This window comes from Manis pentadactyla, chromosome 1 (assembly GCF_030020395.1).
Source record: "Manis pentadactyla isolate mManPen7 chromosome 1, mManPen7.hap1, whole genome shotgun sequence".
Lineage (NCBI taxonomy): Eukaryota > Metazoa > Chordata > Mammalia > Pholidota > Manidae > Manis > Manis pentadactyla.
Window position 1 is genome coordinate 81678629 of NC_080019.1, and position 27976 is coordinate 81706604.

The 27976-nt window shown below is 38.5% G+C and overlaps 1 protein-coding gene across 1 annotated transcript; it reads right to left on the reverse strand.

The window, feature by feature from the left end:
- Window positions 1-258: 258 nt before the first annotated feature.
- On the reverse strand, window positions 259-27976 carry LOC118917999 (ceruloplasmin-like). Its single transcript, XM_057486394.1, has 20 exons — window positions 27822-27976; window positions 26730-26980; window positions 26142-26354; window positions 25461-25631; window positions 24543-24785; window positions 23139-23154; window positions 22087-22248; window positions 20361-20491; window positions 19856-19996; window positions 19372-19583; window positions 17779-17929; window positions 16963-17175; window positions 14294-14501; window positions 13417-13556; window positions 12199-12327; window positions 10277-10383; window positions 9159-9360; window positions 6428-6567; window positions 2170-2332; window positions 259-393 (listed from the first exon to the last, which is right to left on the reverse strand). The coding sequence occupies exons 1-19, from the start codon at window positions 27974-27976 to the stop codon at window positions 2174-2176; spliced, it is 3144 nt and encodes a 1047-aa protein (XP_057342377.1). The 3' UTR covers window positions 259-393; window positions 2170-2173.

Sequence of the window (27976 nt, forward strand, 5' to 3'; positions counted from 1 at the left end):
CTTCACCCATACCATAAGAATTTCGTTTTTTTAATGTTTGCAAATACTGCCATTTAGTCTTGAATTGTTCATTTTTTTCCCTGAGCTAGACTTCAGTTGTACCTGCTGTCTTTTTGTACCCCCTTTGTCCCTTTTGTACCCCCACTGCCATTAGTTAAAAGCCTTGTTACAAAACTACAGACTCTACTCCAGTGACACAGTTTGCAGAAAGAGGAAGCAGCTCACACACAGAATTTACCAAGAAAACTTTTATTTCAGGCTAGTTTTCCTGGGATATTGCCATGAACGTCTTTAGCCAGGCTCCCCTACACTCCATCCCTGGAGCTTTTCTTCTTCACCTGATTTAGCTCTGCTCATGGCCTTGTCAGCATTCATATCAGAGAGATATTTATGCTGTAGAAAAGAAAGTTTTATGAAGCTCTAAGTTGGAATATTAAAGTAAAATAATTACATACCTTTAAGGAAAAAATATAGTTTGTATAAGTCTTAAGAACATCCTTAAATGCCTACCATTGCTTCTGCAATGAAAATTTATGTATTAAGTTGATGGGAATGTCAACGTCACTCTCCCGTGTGGATAGGAGACCCAACCAAAGTTCTCTTAACATTATTTGGAATGCAAAATCTAATTTCCCAAAGAAATGATGTTTTAAATAGGGAATTTATTTCTTGGGGAGCACACCGAAGTCTCTTTTGTAAAGAATGACTATGAAGAATTATAAAAATAAGAGTAACAGTCATTATAATTGTATTAGTACTAATATTTTCATTATTGGCATTAATATGATGTAGGTAAAAATTACATGTTGGCCTAATAACAACATATTTTTATATGTTGTTACATGTAATGTTATAAGTAATAAAACAACACAGTTTTATTTTTTGAGAAATGTATTTCTAATATTCAGAGAGAGGCTTCTGAGGAACCGTCCACACTGACCCCCCTTTCCCTCTCCAGCCACTCTGCTCCTTCAGCCTCACCAGGCACCCTACAAGGGAAATACCCACAGAACTAGAGAGTGCACAGCATATTTAAAATAGTATATGATATAGATGTTCAATAGTTTTTCCTGACTTTAAGAGGAATTTAAACTTTACAGGAACCTTGGAAGAAACAGAAAAGTAGAAGTAAATAAACCTCACTAATAATTTTGCCACCTAGAGAATCACCATTAACATTTCAGAAATTTGTTCAGTCTTTATATATAAGTTAATTTGGATAATATTTCAAATACTATTTTATTGGCTGCTTTTATCACTCAATATTGTTTATATATTGTTTTAAAGGCATTTTCCCTTTAAAAATGTACATGACTTTAAAAGTTGGATAATACTTTCAATGATAAATGATAAATGTAGCAAAACTTCTAGTAGATCATTTGCTTGTTTCCACTTTTCCACTAGTATAAAATAATGGGGTGATAAATATTTCCAAATACTGCTGATAATTTTCTGAGATCAACCACCAGGTAAAATTACTGACTCAAAATATTAAACTCATTGTGTCAAAAGACTGAAAGATTGTGTTGGGATGGACAACATAAGCAACTAAGGAACTTACGAAAACTGCAGAAACAAAAATACTATCCTCATCCCGAAGTTGCTAGTAAAGTGTGTGGGAGAAAGGGGAGATGGGAAGGAGAGGAAACAACATGTCACTTAAATGTGAAAAAAATATTAAAATCGTTATTTAGTTTCTTTCAAGAGCTACGGAAACAGTTTGTACTCCTCCCAAAGTATGCACACAGTGTTACTGATACTGACTTTGAAAAATAAATCTTTACCAAATCAATAGCTTCCTCACTCAAAAAGATATCTTACTGTTGTTTAAATGTGATTTTTAAGTGAGTTGATTTATTGGCAAAGCTAGCTAACTTTCTAGGTTCAATAGTGATTTGTATTTCATTTATGAATTGTCTGTTTAAATCCTTATGCATAATTAATGAATCTGGAAATTACGTTTAACTCTAGAGTACCTTTTATCAGTTTAGAAACAGTTATGTAAGCTTAATCAGGAAGGTAAAACCAGAGTTTCTTAGTCATCTCAAAACAGTAATCTCTGAATGAATTAGTGGTATGTCACACCATGCGCATGTTCAGTGGATCAGATATCCTTATATAAACATTGAGTTTATTCAAATATGATGACTTCTAACTAATTTGGCTTACCTTTTCACTCGATTACAGTGTAAGTGCTTTCCATTCCGCTCTCAATGTGAACACTAACATGGCAATGAAATAACCAGGTTCCAACATCTCTTGGGTACATTTTTACAGTTTGATAGACTCCGGGCGGAAGGTCATAAACGTCAGAGTGAAACTGTCCCGAATCCTCAACGAAGAGACAAAACACCATTCAATAGCTAATAAAGATTATCAGTTATTTACATGGCTTGCCATTTGCTGAAACTCCCCAATTCTAGTATACTGCTAGATGACAATTAGACATTGCGCCTCTCCTCTGGGTACAACTGAGAGTCCGAGGGAGGAGCAAGTCCCAGGACATTTCAGAGATCGACGGCCACAGGGAAAATGTATCGCTCTAAAAGGTACCTAGTGTCAGTACTGAGGTTGCCTTGTTAGCGTCTCCTAAAGAAGAATGCTCTAGATTTCAGAGAACATTCTGTTTTACAAATCCTAACATTTTTAACTGAAATATTTCTAAATAGGGCAGTTGGTGGTGTAAAGATGATCATCTCTCAAGATGTAGCTTGTCAGGAAAATTCACAGTTGCGGGCAGAAGAGGAGCGTGTCTGCAGCTACGTCTGCGTTCTGGGGTGTTGGGGCTCAGGGCTGAGGGCCTTCGTGGCTAATTTTTCTCCTAAGCAGAGAACCTGATGCTTAGTAGACTACCTCCTTTGTGGGCTACTTTAGTTTTGAAAGATCCAGGCCTGGCCTGGACGGATTAGGAAGAGGCTAAGAGGGAAACGAATTGCTCTGGATAATAAAATGGGAGGTATTTGGAGGATAGGGGTTGTGTGGAAGAATGCAGCTTAAGATTTGATCTGGAATAATTTGAGGAGACATCAGACAAGAGAGTCTGGATTGGAAGAGCCTGGAGAAGGAGTCCTGAGGATGAGAGAAAAAGCAGGAGAGCCAGAGGTTCTCAACAATGCAGGGTGGAGGGAACATTGAAGACAGAAGTGTCTAATGTCAAATGGCAAGTGTTTTCACTATGCAATATGGGGGGGAAAAACCCCATTTATTCCCAATCCTTCACTAAATGTCTATGACTCACGTGGCCTTGATTTTGTGGTTGTTTAAGGGAATCATAGGAAATGGGGTATGTTCCATTTTGGAACTGCACATAGGGATGAGAAAATAATGGTCACAAGAGGGGAGAGGCCTGGGAGATGAGCAGAAGCAGGAAATGTAAATGGGAGGTGACCAGAAGGATCTGGATCACTCTTCAATGAGTCCTCCATCCTCCAAATACCTCCCGTTTTATGATCTGGAGTAATTCATCTCCCTCTTACTCTCTTCCTAATCCACTCAGACCAGCTTCATCATTAGGCCCTCAAGACCCCCTGAAGATGCTGGAAGGTAGAGAGGAGCCAAGCCATCTTCCACTGGATGCAGAGTGGGACCTGAGTCACCGTTATTTAGGAAAATTAATTTTGCACCTAAGGTGACAGTAATATGGGTGACATAGATACATTTATAAGATGTCAGAAAATATAGAGAAACAATTTAATGAAACAATTTAAATAAGAACTGACAATGTCTAAGACCCCAGTAAATGTACAATATATTCCTGGAGGCCTTGCAGCAAGGGAGACCATAGCCTTAGGGAACAGGAGGTGACTGTCTGGCTTGTTCCAAGACCAAGTTAGTAACCACAGAAGGCTGCTTTGCCGCCCCTGGGAGTTCCAGGGAGTGAAGCCCAGTGGCTGCATCAGCTCCACCTCAAGGGCAGGGAGAGATTACTTTGTGATCAACTGTGAAGGGTTTTGAGTGAGTGGCCAGCATCAACAGCTGGTGGTACTAGGTTGTGTGGTTTAAATGAGATCATTCTTAAGGGAGGTAATTTTGTCAAAACATTAAGAGTGAGAGGTTCTGGAGTGAGAGCCAGGGGTTCAAATCCCATTTATATCACTTCCTGCTTGCAGAGAAGTTTTTTATTTTATTAACCCTTCATTTAATTCTCCTACAAAACAGTGATAAAATAATGCCTATCTCATAAGGAAGTTGTAAGGGTTCACTGAGAAATCCATGCAAAATATTAAACATAAGACCTGGCACATACGACATTATGTAATAAAGACTAACTGTAATTACCATTGTAGAAATCTTACCATCAATCCCACTTAAATTGACACCTTATAGTGTAATAATATATGTAGATGCAGCCCCTAAAAGATAGACTGATTTCATTTCCACACAACACTTGGCATAGTTCTGGGAATACCAGAGGCATTTGTTGAACTGAACTGACCTAAGCCAAACTCCAAATATATTGCAAAACACTAAAACCAGATTTTAAATCTCTCTCTTTTGTTCTAATTTTCAAAGTCTAATGCAAACAGTTATGAACTTAATGACAACCCCAATATGTAGGTGTTTCCTTCAAAAATATGTGGAGCATAAATGGAAGCATAGAAAGATCATGATAGTTGGCCCTTTGGGATGGGTAAAGGACTCCATTATATTATTCTGTCTGTTTTATTATATAAAATTCCCTATAATAAAAATAGGGAAATTTATATAAGCCAAAAAAGGAAATTTAAGAGGAATAGATATGTTTATTAAAGGATAGAAAAGAAAGCAGCACACGGGGAAGGCTTTGGGTGAATCAGGGCATGCACGCCTGTTTCAGTCATTTCTCAGATAGGCTTGAGCATGAAGAAGCCATGAACTTAGCACATCTAGAGCAGGAAAGCTCTGTGTAAAACTTTTATCAGTGCAGGAAACATGGACTGCATTACTCCAAGTGGTTGGGTTAAATGCCTGAGGGCATCAGATGTATAATATATACTTTGTCCTCAGTTGTACATTCATGTTTATATAAGGAATTAGGATGAGGAAATAAAGAAAATATACCTTAAGTCAATAAATGACTAACTTGGAGATTGAAAAGGGAAGGATAAAATTTCAGATACTTACGTTAGAGAAATGGCCAGTCAAAAGTGGTCAGGCAGAAAACAATTGTGAAGAAGTACGACTAGTGGGGCGAGGGAAAGCAATTCAGACAGATGCTGAAATGAGACTAGGAATGCATAAAATGGAAAAAGATGGCAATAATAATTTAAAAGATGCCTTCAAGCCAGCTGTCACCTAATTCCACATTTTTACATATTTTATAACTCATGTTGAAGGAATATAGAATTGGAAAGTTATGATTTGTAACCCCTGTTATAAAAATTGATTCTGGCAAGAATCATCAATGGATCCTTTTTGTAACTATGAAGTGAAAAATTGCTGGAGAATAAAATATACAGAAAAATTATTTTCACAGATACTTCTTCATTGTAAAAGGAAGATACTTTTCAAATGGAGAGAAATGGTACACACCACCTTAATAAGTTATCACATAGCCTTGCCAATAGCAGCACCTACTGACATTTTGTACCTCTTAAGTGATGCGTGAGAAGTAGAGTGCCACCTATGCACTGTTCCTGCAAGGATGTCCGACATGGATCCTATCACAAGGAAAGCATCAGACCAAGATGGAATAGGGAACATTCTACAAAACAACTGGCCTGGACCCTTCAAAAATGATATGTCATGAAAGATTAAAAAAAAAAAAAAAAGACAGAGGCCCTCTTTTGCTTTTAGGAAAGATACGACAATGGTGATCAAATGCTGTGTACAAATGATTAGATCCTAGATTTTAAACAATTATAAAGAGCATTTTGGGGACAACCTAGGATGCTTGAAAAGATTGTATATTGGATTATGTTACTAAATTAATCTTAATATTGGGGGTGTGATAATGTTATTGTGGCAGAGCAGAGATTGTTCTTGTTCTTAGGATGTGCACGCTTTACTGTTTAGTAGTAAGGATGTTTGCAATTTACTTCAAACTGGATTCAGAAAGGATGTATATATAGAAAAAGCAAAGGTGGCAAAATGTCTATGAGCATTCAGATGTTTTTCTTTTACATTTCTAAGGGTTTGAAATTTTGGGAAAAAAACAGGATTGAAAGGGTGAAGCTAAAAGATGATCATAGAAGTCTTATTTACCTATTGAGTAATATCAGATTAGGGCAAGAAAAGCACTGCACACATTCACAAACATTTATTGAATATCCATGGGTACAAAGAGCTAAATGTATAATTACTCAATTGTACTCAACATACCGTAGTTGTATGTATTGAATCTAGCTCTGTCTTGGTCATTTCTTTTCCAGTCTGTTCTCTTGCCATGCCACCCCAGTCACTGGTTTACAAGGTACATTAATAAAATGGAGCTGCCCAGGCCTCTTACCGTGAATTCAAAGCTGTGGCCATGAAAGTGGACTGTGTGCAGGTCAAATTCACTCCCCATGCCAATCAGATACCAATTCACTTCATCCCCCACATGAAACGTCAGACCTTGGTTATTTCCGTACATTCTTCCATTAATTGCTGTGGGGGACACAGTTTATTATATTTAAGAAGGAGTTGAAATAATGCAGGTTTTTAAAAAACACTTTATAGAAAGTACCATGGATGTTTCCAGAGGTCTTGAGGATTTTAAAGCCAGTCTAAGGAAGCTGTTAAACATGACCAAGCCATCCATGCATGGATGTGTCTAATTCTAGAGAGTTTTTCTTGCCTGAGGAAATGAGGCACTGATATTGTTTTAACATAATCAGGTTGAATATTTCACAACTAAGGATATTTAAATTGGTGGGTACTTAAATATGTTTATATATTTAAAATATATTTAAAGCTATTGCAAGAGGCTTAGAATATTAGAGGTGTGTGTACCCATTTAACTGCCTTAGCCAGACCTTGTGGTGTGTTACTGGTATGACAAGGATGGCCATATGCCTGGTCTAGGCCTCCTGTCTCTCCCTCTTTAAACCACTAAAAATATGGTTTTTAAAGGGTGGTAGGAAGAAAATACTTAAAATTAAAATTACATCTATATGTATATATGTATATATGTATGTATGTATATATATGTGTGTAGATATGTGTGTATGTGTGTATATATATATATATATACACACAAATATATATACAGCCTCCTTTACACTTTTCTTAAATGTGCTAACATAGTGGTACAAATATATAATTGACATTCATGTATTTATGTGGATTGGGCTCAAACACTTAGGTGATGTAATTGGAAAAACTAGGAGAGTCTAGACTGGTGCTTCTCACACTTTAATGTGCATGTGGCCTGGGAATCTTGTTAAAATGCTGCTTATGATTTACTAGGTCTGCGAAGCCTGAATTTCTGCCTTTCTGACAAGCCTCCTGAGTGGTGCCGATGCTGGTCCACAGAGTACAGCTGGAGCGCAAGTGCCTAGACGAGTTGCTCCCGAAATGCCCATCTATTCCTTTCATTCCCTAGCTCAGTGCCCCTGGTGCCTTTAGCACAGTGGCTTTCAACAAGATTTTGTCCTCCAGGGGACATTTGGCAATGATTGGAGACATTTTTAGCTGTCACAACTTGGGGAAAGGTACTATGGCCCTGGGAGAGGAGGGTAGAGATGCTGATAAACAGCTTACAAGGCCCAGGACAGTCCTTAGAACAGAGTCATCCAGCCCAGAATGTTAACAGTGCAAGCTAAAGAAACCCAGGTTTAGATCAAGTCTAACTTCTTAACAGAGTATTCAAATTCTTTAAACAATTCTGTTGACTTTTTCTTCCCAGGTGCTGTGTGACTTAGCTCACATTCTTCCATCTCCTGGCATATCATTCCTCTCCTTTCCTACTAGATGGACTCCGATGCATCCTTAAATACTCAACTCGTGTGTCTCCTTCCCTTCATGAAGACTTTCTTGACCTTCCAGATAAGAATTTAAAAGAATTTAAAACATAGCATGCATTTATATTTCTGTTACAGCATCGCCCCTAAGTCGGCCTTATAGTGTAGCAGTGCACAAGTCTGCTGCCCCTACACTGTGAACAACTTGAGGAGATGCCCCATTTTACTGGCCTTTGTATCTTCTCAGGGCCTGGTATGGTGCTTTGTGCCCTCCCTGAGGCTTATAAAAAGAGTATGGGTAGAATGTATGTAGTCCTGGAATAAAGTTTAAATTTACATGTATTTCTTGAGGAAAAACTCTGAAGAAGTGGAAAATGATCATATCTGGGTTTGCCTTACTGATGACCCCTTACCCAGTCATATCCCCAAGTTTCAGCAGGTAAAACGACTGGAACCAGAAGTTTGACCAAGACTGTAAGTAAGTGAGATTGTTTATGTGCTTTTTATTTGAATAATTGTCTCATTACTGTGATTCTAGATTGGGAGAGGTCAGAAACCAGATGTCACCATCAACCTATCAATGAATTTTGGTTGATGAGCACTGTATTTTTTTCTGCCTGGTAACAGTGGTGGAGAAGATTAGGTGGGGCAACGTGTGCTCCAGTTTGCCTCAAGCCCCACCTCTCCATGTGTTCATCCAGGCAAAATACTTAGAAAGTACATAGCAAGGCCCTCCAGAAACGATAACTGGATTTCTTGGCTTTACATTGCCTGTATAGCTCCAGAGGCATCAAAATTTGCCACACTGCCAACTCAGTACCCTATAGTCCGCAGGCCAGATCCAGGCCGCTCAATGACTGTTTTTCTATGACCCATGAGCAAAGAATGGGTTTTAAATTTCTAAAAGGCTGAAAAAAACTTTAAAAAAAAGAGCAGTATTTCCTGACATGTGAAAATTACATGAAATACAAATTTTAGCGTCCATAGATGAAGTCATACTGGCTTGTAGCCATTTCCATTTGTTTCCATCTTGCCTATGGGTGCTTCTGTGGGACCATGGCCAGAATAGAAGGCTGCTTATGGTAGAGACAATATGGTCTACAAGCCTAAATTCTTTACTTCTCAGCCCTGCATGAAAACAGTTTGCTGACCCCTGACCCACATGGTCTACATGAGAGTTGTGTGTGATCGTGTTCTCTAAATTATGCTGAGCTTAACAAATGTGACTCTTCACCTGTTCTCTTTGTGCCAGATAACTGGTGGGCTACAGCTGGTGAGTGAGTTAATGGACATTACCGTGCATTATGTTGCTGAGCTCAAATTCAGGATCATTCCTGTCTACTTTATCTGGTTCTGGAGAATAGGTATTGATATTTTCTTCAAAGTACCAGGATCTGTTTTCATCAAAATTCATGAATTGTAGAACACGATGAACTACGCCAGCTTTGTTGTTTTTGTGACAGACAATCAGAGGGCCTACCAGTCCGCTGTTAAGATCCTGCAGAGGCAAAGCAAGATGATTGTGCCCACAACTAAAAATTTACCCCCAATAAATAGAGTGGAATCAAGTGTTAGTTCTAGTGAGGTCAGATCCTGAGTTTTTAATTATTAGGATTCTAAGTCAGAATAAGGAACAAAATACCTGACATACTAAATCTTCGATTAAAAAAGAATTATCACCTCATTCATTAGAGCTGAAGTCTAAAGAGAACAACAAACTACTGAAAGGGACTTAACGTGCTTTCCTTGGTGGATTTAGTTGTTTCTGAACTTTTAATTAAAAAACAGAACTTTGGGGGTAATTAGAATTTGCTGATTTTGAAACTGGTTGGCAGAGAAGTCTGGATGTTTGGGATGTTTTGCCCTCTGATACCTCCGCCCCCGCAGCGGCTTCAGCCGGTCTTGGTTTGTTTAAACTCATTTTGTTTTGGGGCTGAATGTCTATGCAGATTTTTGTTCCAGGCAGAGAGTGGGCCAAAGCAACTAAAAGTTCAAAGATGGAACTCTTTGTTTTGTTGCTGCTGAATGCAAATAAACTGCAACTCCAGAGCTGATGGTTTTAAATATATATATATATATGTATGTGTGTATTTCTCATTAATCACAGACTTTTTAAACTCCATACTTTGTTTCATGTAACCTGAATCCTATTCAATAAAGCAAAAATGAGATATTATTATATAATGATGTATGGTGTTCAATTCACAGGGACATTTTAGAAAATATGTGTAGTATATTTTGCTCTTGAAAAATGCACACCTGTGTAGGATTTGAAGCCAAGCAGCATTTAGGTTAGCTAATAGAAAGTTTACATAGAACTAAGACTTTTTTTTTCAACAAAAAGAAACTCCTTCCTTCCATTATAATTTCTAAGAGGAGATAAGAGAAAAACTGCGATTTGGTTTAAAGTTTACCTTAACCACATCCACAGTCGAATAGTAAAACCAAGGTATGCACTCGAAGTCCTCTGAGGCAGGACCAGATCTTTCAGGAATCTGCCAGATGTATGTTTGAATCTCTCCTATAATAGGCAAATACAGTGTATTTAAACAGGTTTTTTCTAAACCACACATCTTTATGGGGATGATTATACTGAACAAATCCTAAAGCTATACAAATGGTAGGCAGTAGAGTCCTAGTTTTCACATCTGTCTACACTGCTCCTGGCTTTGGGATCTTGGTCAATGTGCTTACGTTCTGAGCTTCAGCTTTCCCATGCACACAAAATGGTGATTTAGGGGTTACAGGAGATGGAGCAAATGAAGCCCTTGGTGTTGTATTACCTGGGCCATAGGGCAAGGTTAATGTCTTTATCAGTGTTGACTATTATGTTCTCAGGGTTACTGGGTCAAACCTTATAGTGATTCCACCATTGAAAAATGTCAAACATTAAATATCTCACTCATTTGTTCAACATGTACTTACTGTAGTGAAGATAACTCAGGCTTTGAAACGTGACGGGTTTGTTTTAGATCCCAACTCTGGCCCTTCCAGCTGTGGATTACCTGCCTCCTCCCCATCCCCAGAGTGTTTTCATTAGCCCTACAGAAGCTGCATTTTACACTCTTGCCTCTTTCAAGGAAGTTGCTTTGGATATCCCCTCCTGCCTCTGCCCCTCACTGTATATATAATCCCACATCGCCTGCTTCCAGAGGCTTAAGTCACTGTTCCCAAGCATCTCCACTAGCTCCCTTCTTCAGAATCTTTAATAGTCTACTTAGTACTTTTCCTCTCCAGCACACCACAGTGCCTGGGGACACAGCAGGTACTTAGAAGCATTTGTGGAATGCATGCAATGTTATCCTTCCCTGACTGATCAGAACTGCTGACTTGCAAACTCCCTTGGTAGGAGATTCCCTTTGGTACCACCAAGAAGACTGTGTTTTTAAAATCAGAAGGGACTATTTCACCCACCATCAAAGTCTACCTTCAGTCCTTTGGTCCCATGAATCTTTCCCTTGCTCTTTCCTTGATACCCATGGTGCCCAGAACTACTTGTTTTGGTGGGCAGCTGTGGTGGACATTCTGGATGCCCCTCTCCCATCGCCCTTTAGGAATGAAGGGCCAATGCTCCACAAGGTGGCAGCCCCCTTCAGTAATGGCCTTGGCTGAAGAAAGGCACCCCACCCAAGCCTGCATCCGGTGACTGATGCAGGGACACACAGGCCCAGCTCGCTCACTCCAGCTCAGGACAGCTGAGGGCCAGCCTGTTGTCAGAACTTCTCCTAAGGTTGCCTGTGTGATTGCTATTGAGGCTGACTCTCCGCTCAGCCTCTCCTCTTCTCAATTCTGCTTCTTTTTCTTTCTTTCCATAGTCATTGATACCAAGAGCACTAACTGCACATGAATCTTCATTTCAATCTCCTTCCTGGGCATTTCTATTAAAAGTATTTATTTTCTTATCAGTTGAGTGTGCCAAATGCTGTATAGTAGTGATGCCATGGAAATGTTAATTCATAAGGCACATTACTTCCTCTGAGAATCTCAGTTTTCTCCTTTGCCCTTTTCCTCACACATTGCATCTTGTACTCATTCCTATTTTAGCACTTGAGTTGGAGAGATTGAACATAGCATAAGACTACCTGGCAGATGGACAGGTGGAGAGGTGAGAGGTAGGGTGGCTATAGTGGAGAAATTGCATACACCCCAGAGTTTTGCCCAAGGTGCCCCTTCTTAAAAGCAAACTCAAACTTGCAAAAGGAACTTCTCTCCTGAATTCTTTTTCAGGCCCTTCTTACTAATCCGTTGGTCTCATCTGGAACTACACCCATATTTAAGAAAAAACAGTGTAGCCCTGCACAAAAGCTCTGGGGCTTTTTTCTCCCAAAGCAGTTACCTGGCTGTGTTGGAGCAACAGTGGAGTAATTCGTTTTCACTCCATGAGCGTGGATAGAATATGGTCTTGAGGCATTATTTTTAAAGATAATTTGGACTTCTTCACCAGGGCTGAGAAATATTAAAGGGCCTAGGAAATACAAAAAGGGAAATGTGTGGATAATTGTTATTATTTTAAATTATGAATCACCTGTCCTCTTAAAGTATTTATATAGTGACTTATTCTCATCCTTCTCCTTAACAGGCAGCCAAATGAAACACAAACACTTGTAACAAGTGGGTCATTGTTGACTTATGGGAAATTTAAGTCATCTGGAATCTTTGTAAGCTACTTTTCTAGATAACTTACTGTGATGAGCACCACACAGGTTAGAAGTGGAACTTTTATTTTCCTTCTTGACCAATCTGATCACTTAAGCCTTTTGTTCTTTATTCCCCAACCCTAGTGTAGGATGGGAAGGAGTGGCCTGGCCTTTTTATTGACCCAGAGAGATTTCCTCTTTTACAGACTGAAGACCCTTTCATTACACTCTCTCCCTTCAAGCTCAGGCCAAATAACCAGATGTATAAAATTTGTTTTAAATCTTCTATTTGGAAGCAGATTATGTCAGTGGCTCTAAGAATTCTGAAGAAGAGATGGTGTTGAGATGAACTCAGCAGAGAGAACCCTCCTTAGCTTGTGCTATAATCACTAAAATCAGAGCCCTGAAGATACTTGATGGACACGTAGATGTCCACTAAAGACAGTGCCTCACGACCGATCCACTTCCCCAAACACTATGTGTATTTTCCCTTTTCCATGAAGTGTTTTTCCTTTTTTGTACAAATTATAATGGAGTCTAGAGGGTGATTTTGTGCAATCTATTTTGGTGCATTTGGCCAGAATCCTAGAGAAAACAAACTTCTTGCTGTTACTAAAAATAAGATCCTGACTAATAGCAGTGGGAGCTGGACAGCACAGACTCCCTCTGGGGTCACAAATGAACAAACTCAAGAGGCTGATGAGGAGCCAAGAGTAGTAAAACTTCCTCCATCAACATGTAAATCCATCTTCTCAGGTTCCCACACCAGAACATGCCAAACAGATTAGAAACAGAATTTACAGGCACTTTCCTCTGTCAGAGTGGAGGTTGACAATATCTTCAATGTGTGCAAACAATCTCTAGTGTCTGTGGACAAGAACAAAAACTGCAAAACCAATCTTGTAGTATATCAATACCTAGTATCCCCAGATGTTCTTCATCTTTATTTCTTTTGGTTTGATTTGCGAATGTGATATCATTGTATTGACGGTATATGACTTTCTTGTATTTAGACCCAAGAAACGTCCCAATTCTATCCAAATAGATGTTTGTTTTGCTTTAAGAAAATAAAAACGGAAACAAAAAATTCCACAAAGTTGGTAATTTAATCATTAAATAAGACAAATTCTCATATGAAAGAATGTCTTATTGAAATAAAACAATTTACTAATATCTAGAGGGTATTTTACCTTGGAAAGTAATTATTTTTATAAAAATATACTAAGTTGGGTAAGATTATTGGACATTCACTCCATACTTTCAAACATGTTTTCAGGATGAAATTTTAGTTTTGATAAAGGAATAAATAGAAAAACCAGAGAAAGAAATCAAATTTTACAAAAAAGAAAAATTAGTGCCTTCAGTTTGAGCTAGAAGTGTAGAGATAGAAACAAATAAAGACAAAAGAAAAATCTGAGTGATTCCAAGCGTTGAATGTAGCTGGAGTTGTGGTTTCTATATTCCGCAAAGTGATGAAATTGGATGGTAAACACACATAAGGAAGGTAGGATGCAAGGAATGAAGCGAGAGGCAGGAAGAAACAAAGCACAGAAGTTATGTAGCTGTTTAGACAGATTTGAAGTAATTTATACAACACTTATCACTTATAAGATACCACGCACTCACACATTTTGAAGTTATCTGTAATTGAATATGTCCTACACACAACCCCCCACCCCCACCCCGGGCAAACGCGTACCTCCCACGCCTACCATAACAAACACAAATAGCGCCCCCGCCACGTGACTGAAAGGAAAAACCCTTTCCAAATGAAGACTGGAGTTACAGCCTTACTTGACTCCCAGTAAACGTTGCAGTTCTTTCTCCCACTTCCTGTTGGGCGTGTAATCCCACGCAACCTCCTCGGCTGCGATATAAATAACTTTTGCTTCCTGATACTGTGTGTGATCAGGGCCCGGCTCCTCACACTGCCTCACTCGGTATTTATGTTTCATGCCTCCTTGATAGTGCTGTGTTGTCATACAAACCAGAGCAAAACTTCCTAGAAGTGAATAATAAAAGAACGCTTAAAGCTTTGCATACAGATTTCTTTTCTCTGTGAAGTCATCTGTAAGATACAAACCCCCAAAAGAAATATAGTTAAGATAGCTTATTCATTCTTTCATGAATTTGACCAATATTTATTGCCTGTCTTCTTTTGCCAGACATATTTGTAGGCACTTGGGAAGAAATATCACTGAAAAAAATCATTAAAAATCCTTGTCTTTGATTTCACATTGGAGAGTGTCGTGGAGACAGTAAACATAGTAACTTTTATGTATGTTGAAAGGTGAGAAGTGCTATGGATTGAAGAAAAAAGTAAAGCAGGGTGAAGAGGATTGAGATTTCGGGGTATAGGGGTGATGCTCAAGGGAGCAATCAGCAGTATTTTATAGGATGGTCCGGGGAGGCTTTGACAGGACATTTGGGCAAAGACTCACCAAAGGTGGGTGGTGGAGCTGGGCCAGAGAGCAATCCAGGCAGAGGAAACAGGAGCAAAATCCTCAAGCTGAGGGTCTGCTTCACGCAGCTGGAGACCATTCAAAAGGCCTGTGCGTCTGCAGTAGAGTGAGCAAGGACAGAAGCCTGGGAGACGGAACTGGTGAGGGGTGGGGGGCTGCATCACATGGAGGGCTGCTTGGAGGGCTAGTTCACTGTGGGCCACTGAAAAGTCTAGCTTTTACTCAGTGAAATGGGGAGCTGTTGTGGCAGTTTGAGTTGATGAGTGACATAAGGACACTCTGGCAGCTGTGTTAAGAATACACTGTAGTGCGGCAAGGGCAGGAGGAAGGAGACCTGTTAGGATGCTATTAAAAAAAGACCTATGAGAGATGATGGTGGCTTGGATGAGGGTGGTAGCAGTGGGGTTGATGAAAGGAAGTTGAAGGGAATCAGTCTAATATGTTAAAAACCAAAAATAATGTCACAGAAATAAATAAACAAACGTCTACAACAAAAAACTCCAGCCTGGTGCAGACCAGTGCATTCCACCTGCATTCCAGTTGTCTTTCGTTTTGCGAATTTATGTCCGTCATGGCCTGATGTTGCTCCTTAATATTATCTTAATCATCACCACTACTCTCTTTCAACACTGCTGTGGCTATGTTTGTGGAGGGTAAGATTCAAGAAGACTGGCAGAGAAGCAAAACCTTCAGACCCAGAGGGTTTGGGAAAGAGAAGTTGTTTGGGAAGAAATGATTCCTGTTTAGCACAGTGCTTGACATGCAGTAGGCGGTTTACTGTAGCTGATGTTGTTTAGGAAAAAGAGTGAAGAATAGGCAATTTTTTTTTTAAGTCTAGGAAACCCTCTACAGGGGAAAGGAGAAGAAGTTGGGTGGGGGCAGGTGATCATTTGCCTCTGAGTCAGCGTGTACAGCAGAGAAGAGAAAGAGTGAGGGAGAAAGATCACTTTCTTTTTTTCCTCCAATTGCTCTTAATCACAAGTTTTGTTTGTTTGAAAAGTAGAACAAAAAATGTAATCAAATGACTCTGTGATATCATAAAGAGTATGTTACTTGATATTATAATAGTAATGTCCATTATAATTATAATAATCCATGATATTATAGAGTAGCTAGTTTATTGCAGAGTCAGTATTTGACTGGTGTCAGTAGTTTTTTTTTACCAAGATGGATGGATTTTTTTTTTTTAGTATGTGTGCATATATGTATGTAAAGGATCAACAGGGTAAAAGAAGGAACTAACATTTTACTGAAAGGCTAACAAACGTTAGGCGCTTCTGATAGAAACATCTATCTCATCTGATTCTTGTCGATCCCTTTTTATGGATGTAAATTATTACAATCCCTATTTACAAATAAGAGTATTCAATTGGCTCCTCTGATTCCCATAGCAATTCTCTGATTTGAGGTGCTTTTTAAAGAAAAGTTTGCCAGCAGCAGTCTCACTGAAGTCAAAACATTTCCCTAGAAAGCAAAGCTGGCAAGGAGAGGAGTAAAGGGGTGGAGGCGGGAGGAGTAGAGGGAGGGGCAGGGGGAGTAGGGGGAGGGGGCAGGGGGAGGAGGGGGAGGGGGCAGGTGGTGTAGGGGGAGGGAAGGGGGAGTGGGGGGCAGGGCAGGAGGAATAGGAGGTAAAGTGGGTAAGTAAGGTGGAAGCAGAAGAAAGGCCTGGGAAACAAAGGGCAGAAGAGTAAGAAAGGCAGAATATGAGAGATGAAAACAAAATTCTTCAAAGCACCTGTAACGTTTTTGAGGAGCGTGGGTTGATTTAGTGCCTGGAGCCCAGGAAGAGAAAACTGATAGGGGCTGAAGGGATTTCTCTTTACAGAAAAATGATATACCAATACTTCTATAAGCTAAATAGAGCAGAGCAAACGTTTTTCAAGCACTACTTGGGTAAGTTCCTTTTTTTCCCCATGTGCAAACAGTATTCAGGGCATGTAAAGACACTGTTTTTCATACTTTGGATGTGTTTCAAGCTGAAGAAGGAGATCCCCTACTTACCTGTGGAATCGGGCTTCATAAAAAGTGTCCGGGAGGTGTGGGGAAACAGAGCTATAGTGTCACCTCTTGCTCCTAAGGAAGTGAATGTATTTCCTGAAAAATATATCCCATGTAAGTCTTCATATGATCCCACACTAAGAACATGCCATGAAATGTTGTGTCCTAAGCACATATCCAGTCCAGGCAGATTTCCATACATGTATCCATTTATGGCTGCAAGACATTTGTGACAGAGAAAAGAGTAATTAACTTACTGGTACTTGACATCTTTTGAAAATAAACAAAGGACTCATAAAGCCATTTATTCATGCAAGAATGTCAAGATGATCTGAGTCAACCCTGTCCTTTTAGATTTGAGAAAACTAAGGCCAGAGAGGCACTTGCTTGTCCAGTGTCAATCAGCCAAAGAATGGAACTAGTAAGACCAGAGTCCAGGTCTCCAGATTCTAGACCAATCCCTTCTCTCTTACACTTTGCTCTGTCTTCAAAAACCAGCCAACCAACCAATTCAACAAACACTCAGCCTACCCACTCTACTAATTTAGCAATAGAGAAATACATGACTTCTCTGTCTCACATGTAATAGTAGCAAAACAACATGTTGCACCAGAAAGGCATTGGTAAATATTTAGTAAATTGAATTTAACACACTCACCCTAATTGGCAATGTTTCTAATTAAAGAAAATATGAAATATATAAACCAACCATCAGGGAGAAAATGTACATCTTTTTTTAAACAATCTGTAATTCTTTAGGCATAGTGAAATTTTAAAATTGCTTAATGCATTTATCTTGTAAATTAAATGTTCCCTTACAGTACATCTTGTTAGAATGTTGGAAGTCTGGATCCTCTTTATTCACATTTTCAGGCTCTGTGGTAAATGTTTTGATGTTTTCATCCAAGAGACCACTTTTATTTTCATCAAAAATTGTGGGAAGCAGATAAAACTCTTTGTCTATTCCCTTCTGTGCGTGAGAATACAAAGAGGAATAGACGTAAGTATAGATGGTCCATATTCAAAGTCTACTCGAATGGTTCATCTGCATACAGGACTTCCCACACAACGGATGTGCATACTCCTGGAAAATCTGACCAAGTGACTTTTACACTTAAGGACATTTTATATAAAGCTATGAATCCCAGTGAATGGATATATCACAGAACTAAGAAGTTAGGAGAAATCTCTACAGCTGTTTTCATACAAACTTCTTATTCTAAATCCCTACATCTGATCTTCATCAAAACTTTCATTATGGAGATTGATATTGATATATAGTCACATTTTAAATAAACTATACATTTAATTCTACATATCTTTATATTTGGGGATTTATAAGGATTTATTACATATTAATTAAAATGCAGAAAAGAACTTGGATATTAGTTGACTTATGAGTGAGGAACAAGAGAAATTCATTCCACAAGCATTTACTGAACACTTACTACATGCCAGAGAGGGGTTGTGGTTGTTACAAAAAAATTAATAAAACCTTATGTATGGTTTCAAGGAATTTATAGTCTAGTGGGAGAGATGGGCCAATAAAGATAATTACATGGGTTAGTTCTCTAATAGAAACATACCCAAGGAACTGTGATAACCTGTAGGCACTTCAGCTAACCTTAGCTGAGGAATATTGTCTGAAGGGCAAGAAGGGACTCTCAGTCTGAGTTTTTAAAATGTTCCTCCTTTTAGCAGGCAAAATGGTGACAAAAGGCCATTCAAGACAGAAGAAAGGCAAAACCAAAGAGATGTGACTTCGATCAAATAAGATGTGACTTAGGGACTAACAAACTAATTCTGGAATAAGGCCAGAAGGGTGTGTATAGGGCGTAGGGACATAGGCATGAATCTGGAGTGACCAACAGGGTCTGATGTTCTGGCTTCCAAGCCAACGCATGTGGAGAACACCGAGATTCCATCTGAAGGGAAGGATGTGGTGCCACACCGAAGCAGGGTGAGGCTGGGGACAGGAGTCATGGGGGTAAAGGGATTCAGAGAGATGATGGTGCCTAAGGTAAGGCAGTGGTGGGGGCATTTGGTGACTAACGAGGGGGTGGGAAAGAAAGGGTTCTCAATGGGAATCTGAGGTTTGGTGGTGTCATTGACTAAGAGACAGAATAGAGGAAAAGAGGCTGACTTACAGGAAGGAGGGCCAGGCAGTGGCTGTCCAGGGGGAGACTAAGAGAGTCAAGTGGAATTAGACATGTCTGTGGAACATGCCAGGGTGGGCGTTCATTGGGCAGAGGAAGACACAGGTCTGGAGTTGAGGAAAGAATCGAATTGGAAGATATCAGCACACAGAAGAAACTGAAGCTGCTGATTGCCACATTGTGTTCTGTTCCCACAGCAGTTCTGTCTCAGGTGAACTTCAGGAAGGCACACTTGGACGTTAGCCCCATGACTCACCTGTTTGCCATCCTCTCCAAGGCTTCCATTCCTACACACGAGGAGAGGCCCCACGAGGCCACTGTTGGTGTCTCGTGTCATATTTACTGAGGAGTAGTATACCCAGGTCAGGCAGTCAGGATCCATGGCAGTAGGACCCACATCTCTTGGAACTTCCCATGTATAGACAAATGTTGTGCCAGGACTTACATGAGAGGAGGGTGGAGGGGTACCTAGGAAGAAATAAACACTTGTAAAATAGGACCTAGGACCAAAGGTACCCTGGTCTAGCCTGTGAGATCTCTGCGAGCAAGGTCTGTATCTTGCTCACCCCGTAGCACCTCGGGTGACAACTGAAAGAGGCTGAAGGAACCACTGCCACAGCAAGTACGCAGCGCTGCTCTGATGTGAAAAGCGGGCTGCACAATGATTTCAGGAGTTTTATTTGCTCGCCGACATTATACTGCCATACGGCTTGCTCGGGTCTCCCTTGAGCCCTACTTACTTCCTCCGGGGGTTTTGTAGAAGGAGCCCTCATTGCTCTTGCTGTAACGTAGTCCGTGAGGCTGAATGCTGAGCGTCAGGGAGGCATTGTTATAGAAAGTGATCTTGAGGATCTTTCCCACCTCCGCCTTAATGACAGGGCCTAGAAACCAACAAAGTTAGGAGCTGTCCTCAGGTTTTCATGCACGTCAGGCTCTCTTACGCTTCTTCTAGAAATAAATTGAAGGGATGATGTCGCGAACCAGAAACATGTCCAACTACGAGAGGTCCAGGTGGTTCAGGGTCTTAGAAAGCCACACTGGGTCACATGAATATATTCATCTTTTTGGATTTATGGGGACAAAAGAATGTAGTTTAAAATTGGGTGAGTCAGAATGTTTTATTTTCATAAGGTTATAAGATGACTGCTAAGATTTCCAAAACAGTGGGTAGATAAATACTATTTTTAGGCACAGAGTATATGTAAATGGTGTTTATAACCCTGTAAGCTATGAATAGAATTTTACCGAGGATCCCAAGGTGCTTTTCTCTTGCCTTCTCTGTTTGGAAGGAAGCATCTGTGTATTCACGGTAAACGATTTTTTTGTAAATTCCTCCAATTCTGGTTGGACTTTGTTTGAAAAATTCCTGAGATTCACTGTGTAGAGAGAGTAGAAACACAAAGAACTTTTCAATGTACAGAGGTCATATGAAAAGAAAGCAAGAATCTACATACATCTGTTTTAAAGGACTTATAACTTATTTAAAAGAAATGCATGCTTACTGTAAAAAATTTGAAAATAAAAATATAACAAAGAAAATTAAAATCTTCACGATCCCACCATCTATATGTAGCCACTGTCAAGTCTTTTTAGTCTTTTGTCTATGAGTGCGTATATGGGTAGCTATGTCTGTCTACTAGTTATTTATCTACAAATTGTCTTTTGGAATAAAAATTTTAAAAACATTATGTATGATTTCTTTTTGGGCAAGTAATAAAAAACATTGTTTTTGAAACAACTATGTGTAGAGATGCTAGAATATTAAGATGAGAGGTATCGTTCTTATTTTCTTACTCTACTATAATAAAATAAAATGGGGTCCCCTAAGTAAAAGTGTTCTCTAAGACATCACAGAATTTCATAGCTAGGAGACTCAAGCAAGTCAAAAGAATTTAATATTGATTCATACTTATTTTAGTCAGTATAAGAGTTGGATTTAATTCTGAATCTAATTTTTGCTCTAAACTCTGATATCCTCACAATTAATACAAAATTTCTATTACATAGCTCGAATAATTTATTGCTGAGCTTAAAATGTGAGAAGAGAAAGTATTCACTTGACAGAAATTTTTAGTTCTCTCAAATTTTCTGTGCATGAGAGAAAAATAAATACATTGGGAAACATCATTTTTTGGTGATTTTAGAACTTGATATTTTCTGACATATAACTTTCACCAGTAGACCAGAAAGATTAAAACTCCTATAATTTTCAAATTGGTAAATATAATTAGAGCAGTTTAGAGTATCAGATAAACTTTTTGTGCACTTTTAAATGATGAAGCCATAGTAATGTATGTTAGTCTTAGTTTTTAGTCACTAAAATAATAATTAATAATATAGTCTTAGGTATTACTGAGTAAAAAATATTTATATAATATTAAGGATGTCATAGAAAATTATTTAATTATATTCAGATCTTAGCAAGAAAGTACAAATTACACAAGAGGAATGTTTTTGAAATTTTGCAAAACTACTATTGATAACATTGTCCACTATGTTGTTAAATGTCTCATTATTATAAAATAAATCCATTTTTAAATTTAGTGCTAGGCAGAGAAGACAAGTAATGACTCTATGACATCTTACTGAGGTGATGGACAGTGATTGCAGTGGGTTGAAGGGAACTTGATAATATAGCTGAGTGTTAAAAACACAATGTTGCTCATGTGAAACCTTCACAAAATTGTATATCAATGATGCCTTAATTTAAAAAAAATTTAGTGATAGGAAAAATATGAGCAGTACATTTTCCTTTGCATTCATTGGCTGCCAAAGCACTTAGAGTAGAATTCTGTGTGCCAAAAATTCTTAGATGCAATATTTTCCAATTATTGATATAACTATTTTCCCTCTTTTATTTTATCAGTATATTTTTATTATAAGGTGCCTAAACTCTTTTTAGGAGTAGCTGGGATATGAAACCTTCAATTATTTTATTTAAGCATAAATATTTAAATCACTCAATCATTACCTTCCAGCTGCTGTTAAATTTTTTTTAGTGAAGAAATCTACACCATATGGAGCATAGTTCCAAGAAATTTCCTTTGCAGCAACATAATACTGTATAACTTGTGTCCCAGTAACAGGTGTTGAAGGTTTCTGGCAATTCCTTACATAGAAAAAGGCCTGCACACTCTCTGAAAAACAGTAAACCCAAGTAGAGAATGTTATTAAAACATTTTTCTTAGTCCATATATATTTTGCATTTCAGCCAACAATATTGCAACTTCCCCTCTCTGAGAAATTTAAGACATTTTACTTATGGAATCTATGCAGAAACCTAAAATTTATTAAACAAGTACAAAAACCATCATGCAGAGGTGAATAGTAGAGGAACATATATTACTGGACAAAAATAACTTGCACTGGACCAACTCCTAGATGAAGATGGCACCTGTCTACTGAGAAGAATTTGAGTGTCTATTTGGCCAAAACATCTTCCTGCAAGGGTATGAAATTGCTAACATTAGTCACTAATGAGTTAGTTGGCTTGTTAGGTTAATAAGTGGGCAAGCAGGAGGAAAATCAAGGCAGATAATTCCATGAGGGCATCAGGCTTGTGTCCTGTTTTTAGAGCACTATTGGTGGGAGTGTAAGTTAGTATAGACTCTTTGGAAAGCAATTGAGAGGATTTCTTAAAATTAGAAATGCTTCCATTATATAATTTCACTTCTTGGTAGTTAGCCAAGAGAAATATTTGTACATACCTAAAAAGATGCAAATAAAAAGCTGTTGACTATAACATTAATAAAATGAAAAAAGAAGAGCAATTTAAATGTCAATCAATAGGCAAATGCTAAATAAATTGGGATACATCCCGAATATAGAAAACTATATGACAGTTTAAAAGAATAAGTCAGATGTATGGGGAATGTCATGGAAAAGATTTCAAGACACACTGATGAGTGAAGAAAGCAAGTAACAGAATATTATATGCAGTGTGATCTGTTTGTGTAAAACAAAACACAAAACATAGCTATGTATTTTTATTTCTACATGTTTATATATACTGTATGGCAATACCTAGCAAACAGGTTTGCTAATATGCACTACCAATTGATTACAGGGATTACTCTCTGGGAGGAGAACTAGGATAGTGTTTGAGTAGGGTTGGACTAATGGCATGTTCTTAAACCAATTCTCTAAAGATAAAAACACAAAATGTGTTTCATTTGCTAACTTTCGTGGTATAAATACTCCCACCATGGCCAGTTTGAAGCTACCAAGAGTTTACCAGCTGGTTTATTTAACTATCAGCTCTCTTGCACTGGTATGAGCTCATATATCACTCCTTTTTCTGCCTGCTTGCCACCACCCCATCTATTTTTCCCTTTCTCCCTCCTTCCTCTTTCTAACAGAATTCTATTCATGCATTCCTATAATTATCACCACCACCAACAGACCAGAAGTAAATTTAAAAACAACTGTAGGACAGAGAGAGGAAACACAGGAGAAAGCTGTGTGGGTTGATCAGCCTAGAAGCTTCCCGAGGCTTTTCGGGGTGCCGAGGGCTGACCCTATCCTCTCTGCAGAGGTGAGCAGGTGTTTCAGATGAAGGAATCACCTGCAAAGTGAGTGAATAGAAGGAGTGGGACTGAATGTACATTTTAACCTGGAAATAATATTCTTTTCTAAGTGAGAACCTTTTTATCATTAACTTCAGTCCTCGAGTAACAATAGCTGTGTGTGATTCTCTTTTTTTCCTGTAGCTCTGGGAGGGACACAGCACAGAGGAAATCCTGATAAATACTTGTTGTTGAGTTGTTTAAATAATTCATTGAAGCACGATGCTAACCAAAGCATGGGACTTAGAAAAAAGAAAGGTTTTGATCAGAGACGTAAACCCCATTTTCATACAAAGAAAGAGAAGTTAACTTCTTGAGTTTAGTAACAGTCATGTTTTCTGATAAAAAAATAAAACAAAATATTTACATGATTGTACATACAGTTTGGTTATATTTAAAAATAGAAAAGATCAATAACTCTACAATTGGCCAACCTGTCATTTAATGGAGAGTGTGACTGAAGGAAATAAACTAAAATAAGGAGGTTTACTGAGTACTAGATTAGAATTATTTGGTCCTACATAATTCCTGGCTCTGCTTCTTACAGGGTTGCGGGCAAGTGTTTTAACCTGTTGAAACTTGTTTTCTCAATTTAAAAATAACTGTAATGATAGCTGCTCTGACACTCAGGTTTCTTGTAAGATTCACAGGCTAATGAACAGAAATTTTTTTCTGTAAAAAAATTTGAATTAAAAGTGTCAGAGACCTGGGTTTCAGTCCTTACCTCATTATGGCCTTTCCAAAAGAAAATCCTAGCACCTCCCTAGATAGTAGATTTTTCCCTTTGGAGGGTGAGGCATTTGTAATGGATTTAAACTGGAAGCTCTCTGATCCTGTATTGTGTAAAAGTATCAATTCCTACCATAGATCTGACAGCCCAGCATCCACTCTCCAGGGCCATTGGCCACCATGAAGGCATCTTCCAGTGAGGCAGGAAAGACGGTAATGACGTCCTTCCTGTGATTCCGAGACATCAGAGTTTGTCCGTGGAGATAGATGGGATGCATGTCGTACAAACCGCCCATGCCAACAAAGTGCCACCTGATCCTGTCTCCAGCACACATGGTGAGGTTGGGCAGATTTCCGTATGTGTATCCATTTATTGCTGAAAACAAATGTACATTAACCTATGAAGCATAGTAGATTAGGGCCACATGGTATACATTCTGTGCATTTCTGCATTGCATAGACCCCACAGTGTCAACATTGTTCTCACACATAATCTATGACAGGATTTGATTTGTGGTTTGTAAAAATGGAGGCCATTGAGTCCATGGCATATGAGTAGAAGTGATAGGAGCACAAGGATTTAGAGGCAAGAAGAGGAAAAATAAGTTGAAAGGCAAAAAGCAGTAAAAAGGGGAAAAGAATAGAAAGAAGCTAAGTCCATGAGAGAAGAGAACAAAGATAAAGGTGACTGAGATAATGAGAGCATCTTTCCTGAAAAATTCTATGTAGAAATACATTTTCATAAAATATCTGGTCAATCATATCTTTGTTCTTCCAAAATAATCGATACCTTCAAATTACATCTTTCCTATTGTCTACCATCCATTTCTGATCACTGTCAAACTTTAGAAAACAAATGCATCTGTCTAACTTTACTTGCTATGAAACTTTGAAAACCAGCGGGTTTGACTGGATGCCTTGCATATCAACCAGCATACCTTGAATAAAATACTGAAAAATATAAACTCTTGGCTAGAAGAAAATCACTAAATAGAACCACAGAAGTGAGAATTAAGGACATTATGAATGAGAAAGTTATCTTTAATCTTACAGTGCATAAGATTGCTTTCCTCGAAGCCAACATCACTGCTATTAACTCTGCCAGATTCAGTATACGTATTAATATTGTCATAGATATACCAGCTCTTGTTTTCATCAGTTATAGAAAACATCAGAACATAAGACTTGTCGATATATTTTTCCGTGTCTCCATCCAGTGCGCCTGAAACAAAAAAAAAACCAAACAGCAAAATTCCTCTTTGCAGTGATTTTTTTGCTACAAAATAAACTGGTGAGTCTAACTGACAGCTTAAAATATAAAAGTAAAATCTTGCATGTCTCCAACAGAATCCTAAAGAGCCAAGCGTGCAAAGAACAGGGAGACAGTCTCTCATCCTCCCATTTCCTCCCATTGTGATGGAACAGTTCTTTGCAGTAGAGAGGAAGGTGGCAGTAAGGTTGTGTTAAGTGGCTAAAGTCAAGTTGACTGATTTTGACCGCCACCTAGTGACCAACCTCCATTACTGACTTGAACTGAGGCGGTGGACTCACGATTGCCATCTAGTGCTCAGAGTCTAAGATGGCAACTTTACTTTTCTCGGCTGGAGAATCAAGGTCAAGGCAGGAAAAGGGAGTTAGCTCATTGGATAGCAAATTCCACTAGGAGAGTGAAGGAGAGTCCACATATTCTGGTTGTCTCTATTGCTACAATGAGAATTTAAAAACATGTTACCTCTTCTACAAGTCAGAATTGGTCCTATAAGTCCGGAAGCCACATCTCTTGGAGTGTTTACGTGGGAGTGGTAAATCCTTGTCACACAGTTACTGTCATTGGGGCCAGGCCCCTGCTTTTCCTCTACAAACCACTTGTAAGTATACTGTGTTCCTGGCTGCAGAAGGTCATCTCCCTTTTGCCAGCCTGTAGTATTATCAGGATAGAGAGCACCTAGGAAACAGAATAAGCACTGTGGGCTCGGAAACCATCAGAAGACACTATTTTGAATGTGACTTATGCTTTCTCCATTAAGCCACAAATGAATGTTACTTTGTATTAAAACAATTCTTATGCATGTGAGTGAAAAGTTTGTTTTTTTTCCCCAGGAACTTCATAAATGTGGTCCCTCATTTAAGATGAGAAATTGAAAAGACTGTCTTGAATATAAACATTAGAAACATCAGAAGTAAGAGTCTGCATTTACCCCAAACTACACCTAGTTCATAATGATGATCAGTTCATTCATTACCCTGCTTTCCGGAGGTAGTGGGCTCATCCTCTCCATAAGCAAAAGCTCAGGAATGTAAGGAAAGAGAATCTACTTACCTTCGTTTTCTTTAGTGTAGGTGAGTCCGTGAGGATGAAAACTATAGATTCTTGAAGCAAAATTTTTCACATGTACATAAATGATGTCTCCTGTCTCTGCCTTAATTATTGGACCTAAAAATCCCAGCCAGGGTGGCTTTTCAATGATTGTTTGAAATGTATCATTAGTATACTGAAAATACAAAGCCTTTTTATAAACAGATCCTATCCTATTTTGGCCTCGTTGTAGATAGATCCAGGAAAGAAACTCTCTGTAAAAGATAAACAAAGAAAAAAGAGAACTTTAACAAATTTTGATTTTAAGGAAAAGAAAAAAAATACTAAATCAACTGAAACTAGTCATTAGAAGCCCATAGCCTAATTTTGATAGACAAAAATCACACTGGAGAAAATGTGATGGAAGTCAAAAAAGGTGTTGTAGGCAAAGGTTTCATAGGAGGATCTGATGAAGATGAAATACAAATGTAGCAAGTAGCATACTTGACATTTTGGTTTAAAAGACTCATCAAATTCTTTGTACTGAACTACAAAAATGTTTCTAATCCCACTTTGAGGTTACTTTAGATCTCAAGCAGTAAATCGATTCCTATGATTTAGGATTGTTTACAAATTTAAATTGTTTAGACTTGGGGGGGTCTTTGAGGCCAACAAACATAGTAAATCAGAGCCCCACTCATCACTTCTATCTTTCCCTTCCCAATTATCTGCAAAGAGAAATCAAGAAGATAGCTGCAATTTTACAATCTCTGCCATACATTCCATATCAGAAGGGAAAGTGTTATTTCACATCTTGAGCACCATGCAAACAAAATTGATGATAAACACATAATTAGAAATCCCCTGAAATAACAGGGAATATTGCCATGGAGCAAGAGTGGTGATAACCACAAGAAGGAGTAATTTCTGATTTATAGTGATATGTCTTCCACACCATACTTAAATGAAAACAACAACAAAGGTAGTGGCTCTAATAGCCAGTGTGTCCTTACAGGGTCAATCATGGGCAATTCCTCATTGACATTTTATCCATGAGTAGCAATTACCAACTTTTGCTTCTGATATTAACTTGCTCAATGCAAAGGTATTACTTACTGATCTTCTGAAAAAGGCTTCCCGTTGAGCATATTCTTACCAGTAGGAGCATAGTTCCAAGTGGTTTCTTTAATACCTATGTAGTAGTGCCTATCTTTTGCCCAACCTGGAGAACTAATAAAAACCAGAAAGGTCAGCTGTAAAAAGATCTTCAT